General features: G+C 31.7%; 1 protein-coding gene across 2 annotated transcripts; it reads right to left on the bottom strand.

The window, feature by feature from the left end:
• Positions 1–1,877: 1,877 nt before the first annotated feature.
• On the bottom strand, positions 1,878–7,934 carry LOC106173805 (glycosyltransferase 1 domain-containing protein 1). 2 transcript variants are annotated; one of them, XM_086999833.1, is made up of 11 exons: positions 7,788–7,934; positions 7,342–7,436; positions 6,980–7,125; positions 6,638–6,743; positions 6,402–6,453; positions 5,634–5,829; positions 5,307–5,359; positions 4,656–4,699; positions 4,091–4,211; positions 3,707–3,805; positions 1,878–3,506 (listed from the first exon to the last, which is right to left on the bottom strand). In XM_086999833.1, the coding sequence occupies exons 2-11, from the start codon at positions 7,419–7,421 to the stop codon at positions 3,363–3,365; spliced, it is 1,041 nt and encodes a 346-aa protein (XP_086855959.1). In that variant the 5' UTR covers positions 7,422–7,436; positions 7,788–7,934; the 3' UTR covers positions 1,878–3,362. The 2 variants fall into 2 exon arrangements, with proteins under 2 accessions (XP_086855959.1, XP_086855960.1); XM_086999834.1 differs by having other exon boundaries at positions 7,792–7,847.
• Positions 7,935–8,083: the final 149 nt, after the last annotated feature.

The following is an 8,083-nucleotide window of genomic DNA, read 5'->3' as shown; positions in this document are numbered from 1 at the left end:
CTGGTGTCATATTGTCTAGTTTGTATTCATTGCTAGTAATCAGCAAACATAGTTGTACCCCCCCCCCCACACACACACACACACTGTATTGGATTGAAACAGAATGATGCTTTTTTTATCCCTGGGCCTTGCACATTGTAGCAAAATTATCTTTGTATGCTTTACAAAATGTTTCGTTTTTGTGTCGGGGGAAGGGTCGTCTTCGCATCCCCCCCCCCCCACTTTTAAATAATCCTGGGTCCACCCCTGGGGTTTCTTCAATTTTGATGCAATATTACATAATGCTAAACAGCATTATGACCATCAATTTTTAATAATAAAATAAAAGTATCATGGATATTCAGAAAATGTGACTAGCAAAAGTCTTCAAGGCCATGGAAGTTAAGAGTCAAACCTTGCAAATGCTACAAAGTAAACAATAGATAACTATACTGAAATGAGTTTATTTCCATTTTCAACACCTTTTTTACATAAAACAAAATAATAAATTTACTTTCATTTTCACATAATCAACTAAGAAAATTGTTGACATAGGAAAAATATCATCAGAACAATTTTATTTGTCCAATTTGTTCTTCTGAACAAAGTGAATGAGTGAATCTGACCAACTGCAACGATATGCAATAAAGCAGTCACTGAGAATAAACCACTTTATATCTCAGAACTTGTGAAGCAACATCAGCATGGAAGAGTTACCAGGTCTTCAACTTTTAGTCATTTACTTTTAGAACACAGTGTCTTAGAGAAAAAAGCTGGTAAATTTTACGGTGAAAGGGCATTTATGATATGATATGCACCCAAAGTTTGGAACGCCTTACCCTCTGAAATACGAGCAGCAGGTGACATAGACACTTTTAAAAAGCTTTTGAAGACTCATATTTTTAGAATAGCCTATCAGTAACTATCATATAGTTAATTTCTAGTTTTTAATAAGGTGTACTGTAATTTTATGATTAATTTTAAATGTTGTCACTTTAGTTTCTTATCATTTTAGAATATGAAATAATTGGTTCTTTAAATTAGTTCTTAGTCCTTTAAAATTGTAATGTGTTCTTATACTAGTATTGTGATATTTAGCTCTTTTAAGTGAATGTTGTAAGGCGCGTTGAGATTTTTAATGGAATGCGCCAAAGAAAAATAGATTATTATCATTATTATTATGAGTTTATTTTCATTTTTAACACTTTATTACATAATACACGATAACAGGTTTACCATCATTTTTATATTATCAACTAACAATGTTGTTAAGATGCAGAAAATGTCAAAAGAACATTTTGAAGTATCTGATTAGTTTAATAATGGGACTGTTAACATGCCTTAGAATTGTTAGAAGTGTTATCAATATTGCATATAAGCTTAAAAAACAGCATAACTTCTAAGAAAATGGCCTGATCATGCTGATTTTTTAACTTGACCTGCGTATTATGAATATTCATCAGCTCGATAAGTTTCAAGCCAAAAGATAAAATGATTTTCCACTTACTGTGCTATCGGTGAAAGTGCACCACAACGTTGACAGCGACGGCTATGACAGATGCAGGTGACAGCTATATGTACAGACACATCTGTCTGTACATAAAAAGTGGTCAAGTTTGCAATCTCCACACAGTGCATGTAAATTGCACGTATAATGCTTAAGAATGGATTCCAATTATAATGGGCGATAATGTTGAAATATGATTTGTGGTACTGTCAGATATACAGTACAAGTGTAAACTGAGTATACAAAAACATGAGGTCTAAAACTATGACAGTATTTGAAATTGGTCCTTTTATGTCATTTTTGTTATGGAATGGCTGCAACAGGGGTTTTAAGTGCTTAAACTTGGATCTAAAACAAGTAAAACCTTTAAAGAAGAAAACAAAAATATTCATTTCATAAAAACAATTTATTTAAAATGGTGAAATATAAGACTAAATGGAAGTCAATCAATCTACTTGATTGTAATATGCATGCACGCTTGTCATTAATAAATAGTACAGCACTTTATTTCTATAAAATAATTTTAAGAAAGTTGATCTGTGACAACTGCGGTTTATAAGAAAAGTATCACATTCATTAATTGGGAATCAGCCCTTAACATACTCAATTTTTTCTTAAAATGTGTTTAAAAACTTTCCACTTGGCCATTTTAAAATGCTGCCCGAAAACTAATACCTGCACTTAATACAATGGAATTTAGCAGATAATAAAAACAAAACCATGCATCAAGAAAATTAAAGAAAAGTGACTTTAACATACAGTAAGTTGGGGTTTGTAAGTCAGGGGAATTGTAGCTTAACATAATGAAAATTACAGACTACAGGAAAATTAGGTGAAATGATCATAAACTTTGAATTTAAAAGCAGGTAATCTTATTACAAAATATATAAAATAAATCTAAAGTAGATAGTGACGATGGCACAGTTAAAGACATTTAACAAATAAACTCAAAGCAAAAATTCAAAAACATCTATGTAGGCAAGATATATAATAAACATTTTTTTAATTATAAAATAAAAAGAAATCAAAATCTTAAACCTCAACAACAAATATAGTGCCTAAAAGAAGTGAATGTTTTTCACTTTTTCCAATCTCTTTTGGTTTTCTGACCAACCATGAATGCACATTATTGTGTCAGCACATTTTTTAAATTTTGAACACAGCAGTTCCTTTAACAATATTTTATATGAGTAGAATATGAGCAAACTTAAATGAAAACATTTGCTTATATGATATACTGTATATATACTGACAGAAAGAGACAACTGACCTACTAAGAACACTAAAAATGGTGAGAGGGAATGCACACTAAACTCAAAGATCCTTAAGTAACTATTAACCAATCATATTGATTTTGATTGGAACCTGCTTTTTTATCAAACAAAGCCACTCAGTAAGTTTGAAGTAAAACAAAGGTATGACTATGGGAGAAATATTGCAAAAATAAACAAACAGAAAAGAATCAATAACTTTGGCAAAAATAACCTGATAGAAGTGACTTTCAAAGTAAATCTGCCTCATAATCATACAGAGCCACTCAGCAAATTTGAGGTAGAACAGAAATATAGTCTGGCACTTATTGGGGCAAAGGTCACCAAAATGTATATAAGAAATCAATGACTTACACAAAAACAATCTGATAATGCTGATTTTAAAAAGAACTGGCAATTTTACCAAACAAAGCCAATCATTTAATTTAAAATAAAAAGAACAAAAAATATGGTAAAGCAGGTATAGGGTGAACAACAGATATGTAGGATGGCATTGGCAAATAGTGATCAAAATATTGTACAGTGTCTGTACATTTATTACCTAATTTACCAAAAATTCAGAATATATTTGAATCATATATAATCAAAATTAAAGATGCTTTGTTTTACACTGAATTAAGTAGTTTTCTATAAGCTTCCATTTCCTTCTTACAAGAATATTTCCTTTCTGCCTCAGTTTTAGCACTGGTTGCAATGGCTGTGCACAGAGTCCTGTCCTGCAGCAACTCCTGTGCAATCTCTATAAATTCCTGAAAACAAGAGCACATGACTAATAGTTAAACAACAGCCAGAAATCTCACTCACATTATAAAGCAATTTATCTACATGTATTATGGATTACCAAACTTTTTCATGATATTATCTACTGAATGGTATAGTATTTTTTTGGAATCAATGCACTTAACAAAAAAAAAAAAAAGAAAGAAAAAGAAATGGGTTTCATATTTACCTGAGGTGTGTTGAACAGAAACCCTGTTTTCCTGTGCTGAATGACAGCAGCATTACCAGGTATATTTCTGGCAACAACTGGGACACCCATGGCCATTGCCTACAGTATGTGCACAATGAATATTGTTATCATTCTTCTTTAGACAAGGTGCTCTTTAATATGTCAGTCAGACTGCTCTCAAATTTATTCTAAACAGAAATTATTTTAAAAAGTCATAATGTAACACCCCAATTCAATCATTCAGATTACTAATGATTATGTGGCCAATTATAATCAGAAATGCTACTTGTGAAATCATCTCTACAATAAAAATCTAAAAATTTTCAATTCATTAAAAATGTGCAGACATGTGCTGATAATACTGGACACCTAGTACAACCTTACCTCCAATAAAGCTGCTGACATACCCTCACTAAGTGATGAATTCACCAGGGCAAAACTATCCCTGATTATTGCGTGACAGTCTGGTTTTTCCAGTGCAAGGATTTGAAGCACACCTTTACAGCTGAAAGCAAACATCTCTTAGTTCACAGATAGACAAGGAATACCCTGATTTTCAGAGAGAACTGAAAATTACCACTGTACTATCAGTAAAGAGGTGAGTTAGCAGTGTCCCCTGAAACTCTGGATGACATGGGCGCACTTCACCAATTATGTGCCTGTTTTAATTATTTGTTTTGAAGATTTATATCAAATCACTGTATAGATTTTTAAGAAATAAATAAGTTATTATAACGATGCATCTATGAAGATCTACTATAAAGATGTGATAGGATTTTTTTCAAATCCCTGAAGAAGGACTAGGGGCCGAAAGCTTGGATTAGATATTACATCTTTATAGTAGCACTTCATAGATGCATCATTAAAATAACTTAATTATTTATTTTGATACTTAAAGCAAATGGTTATTGCTCTCTACCAAGATAACTACCATTAAATGTAGACTCACCTATCAATTACGGACTCCACTTGCATTTGATAAGATTTGTCAGTCTACAAAAGAAAAGGACTACAATGTCAATATATGCTGGAAGTTTGAAATGGTTAAAATTGGTTTTATAGCCTAATATCTCCAACAAACCAGACTGCTCTTCATACCGGGTCTATATGGATCTGTTCAATTCCAAAACAATAGCATTATTCTGGGTAGAAAACAACCCTAGCAATGGCATATGTAGCAGAATCGTCATCAAAAATTACCAGCGCTTCTTTGGCTAGTTTAAGCATTTTGCTCTCTTTCTTACCTTAGTCACTGACATACACTGAGCAAAAATCTTAATGCCCCATGTGAATTATTTATGTAACATGTAATGGGCACACTAAATGAGCTGATGTTAATCCGTAGCACAATGGGCACAAAAATTCAAATTTTATTTAAGCTATATATATATGATAAAAAAGAAATAAAGAACAGCAGTTATTTTGCCCCAACCGGTTTCATTGCATCTTCAGGGGGTTTTTATATATAAAACCCATATTGAGCTATATATTTAACCCATATTGATGATAATTTTTTAAATTATATTTTTATAAGTATTGTGTGGGATGTATATATTTTTGCTCAGTGTATTTTCATTACATTGTCTTCTGATGAACTTACAAGTGGTCCTATGATCAAGAAAAAGCAGTCACGGTGATCATCTAAATGCCAAGCTGGAATCCAAGAAGGTATTGCCATTTTACATTGATTCAAATCTATAGAGTATGCATGTGGGTTTCTATCTGCAAAATTTCAAGATTTAGACCTAGTTTCTTATATTTACATTTAATTGTTCTTTTTGAATTCTTTTTTTAGATTAAACATCCTGCTTAACTAAACTGACTATCATATGCAAGACAGTATACTCACCTATCATAATGTTCATAATTTAAAAAAAAAATTTTAACTATTGTAAAATTAATAATACCTATAAAGCCATAACAATACCAGAAAAAGCCTTCAGAAGAAATGTGACATCCTTCACTGGTCTTATCCCAGCAATCAAAGTGAATAGCCTTAGAGGGCTGTCTCCACAGCTTATGTTATAGTTCTCCTGTAGAAATTGGGTAACACTGAAACTACTGGAAGGGGTAGTGGAAACACCCTGAGGTATCATAATAAGCTTTTTGGGACAAACATCAGGCTATGGGATAACAGAAAAAAAGAAAAAAATGTTAATATGTATCAATACATATTTTTATTCGTTTTAAAATAACGGTAATGACATGATCTTTTCAATTTCAGAAACATAATTTTTTAATCACAAAATTATATTTCTGTATAGCACTTATGGTGCTTTTACTGTTACTATAGAAAGGAACTAAAGAGTAGCCTGCTTATTAATTTTGTTGCTGCCACTCAATAGAAATGCTCTTATTTAAAGAAATTATGACTTTAAAAAATACAATATATGTCAAATTTACAATTGAAAAGATCGAGTAATTGTCATATGCACAAACTGAAATTGTTATAATTTATGTAATATATATATGGAATTTTATATATAGAAATATAAAAACATATTCATTTATTAAGTAATATATTTAAAAAGTCTTTTGAAAGAATGTCAATCTTAGTTAATGTAATCAAAATAAGTATTAAATTTTGAACAAAGTCACATCATTTAAAATTCTTGGACACAATTTTGCTGTAGGTTGTATCAGAGATTGGCAAATATCTATACATTTATTATTTTACCTTCATTTTAAGACTTACCCATAATGATTTGGCTTTATTTACCACGGAGTCATTAAAAGCAACAGCAAACCTGAAAGATGCAAAATCCTTTAAAAGATGAGTAAAGTTTACTTAGTGAATGGTCTCAGGTTGAGACTACATGTGACATTGGTCAGTTGCTAATTAATTCCCAGTATCAGAGACAGTTATGCATAGTTGTCATACTGATGGGTTTAGTTCCCATATTAGGATATAAATGGTTATAGAATACTTACTTTGCATGTTGCACAGCCCGGGTCATAATCTGAAATTTTGATTCATCTTTGGAAAATTCATTGATATCTGTACCTCCAAACACCAAAATGTATGGCACTGTGCAGTCTGAATAAAAAGAAACAATATTGTCTTCTTAAATCTTTATATTGATCATATTAGAAACATATATATGAGAGTAGACAGTTTTGAACAAACATACATGTACATATACCAGTAATATTTTACATAAAATTCAAAACACTACTCTTTTTAAGGTATTATCTATAACTGCTTGTATGCACATACTATACTAGTAATTTAGCTATAAAAACATACTGTAAAGCAATATCAGACTGCCTCACCCAACAAGATTATTCCTGAGTGATATGCATGCACTGCCAGTATTGCAGATATTTGTTTTACTTTTAAGAACTCAGAAAATGTTTTCTGTGGACAGAGATTAACAGGGTCTTCTGTGTAGCAGTTGTACAATGGCTCAAGGTACTGCCTGAATTAAACAATAAAAATACAGAGTCTGAATAATTCAATAATTTTCTTAATTAAAAATTCAATAATGATATACTAGTATACTAGTATATGTTTTTAAATTCTACAGACATCATTGTGAAACATTTGTATTAACTTCAATTTCTAGAAACTACCTGTATTTTGCGAATATTAAAATATCATCATATACTTTAATACACACATGTACATCATTTACCTAATTCTGTCAATGGTAGTTTGGTTTCCACTGTATGGCTTAAGTGGGGACAAGAATAACACACTCTTCTTTGATTCCATGCACTGGTTTCCGTCCTAGCAAAAATGATCCTTACAATTCATATCACACGAACAGCGACACACACACACAAAATACATTGCCATTGCATTGAAAAATAGGATCCAACATAAAACTTCAAAGGTCTTTATCTTGGATCCTAGATTAAAACAAGGCTGACTAAGAAAAATACTAAGAAGTTAATAAGATTTTAAGTGCACTGCAGAATCGGGACATTCAATAATTTACCAGCTGGACCTTATTTTATGCGCACATTTGTACACATTTGGGGAAAGGAAAACCAAGATATGTTATTCAGCCGTGCATACATTATTTTGAATGTACCTCTTGTCTTTACATACGACAAGGAGAAAAATAACAGGACTCACCAACCTCCTCTGCTATGCACTTTCACCTTTCACCCTTGAACCGGAAACAGGAAGAATATGTTTTCGTTTGAAATCGAGGCTTCACCCCATCAGAACTTTTGCTAGAGTTATTTAGTTCACACATGAGTGACGGTCAGGTGACAGACAAGTGGAACCTCAATCTAATCGGAGACTCCAGGGCATTTTATGTCTGAAAGATCTGCTTTGGACTTACGGTGAAGCTACCAATTAATATCGGATTAACATCTGAGGAAAAGTTGCTATGATAGAAGAACTTGTAGAAAGTTCAAATTTGT

The sequence above is a fragment of the Lingula anatina genome, chromosome 1 (assembly GCF_051362555.1).
Source record: "Lingula anatina isolate TDL-2025a chromosome 1, LinAna3.0, whole genome shotgun sequence".
Lineage (NCBI taxonomy): Eukaryota > Metazoa > Brachiopoda > Lingulata > Lingulida > Lingulidae > Lingula > Lingula anatina.
Note: the sequence above shows the minus strand (reverse complement) of the source record. Positions and strands in the feature narration are given on the sequence as shown.

Bases quoted from the DNA above. Each gene is read 5' to 3' on its own strand.
- LOC106173805 (XM_086999833.1), bottom strand. From the start codon at position 7,421: ATGGAATCAAAGAAGAGTGTGTTATTCTTGTCCCCACTTAAGCCATAC. The intron at 6,454-6,637 runs GTAAGTATTCTA...TGCATCTTTCAG, and splicing joins CGGGCTGTGCAACATGCAAA to GTTTGCTGTTGCTTTTAATG. The intron at 3,806-4,090 runs GTAAGGTTGTAC...CACATACTGTAG, and splicing joins TGTCAGCAGCTTTATTGGAG to GCAATGGCCATGGGTGTCCC.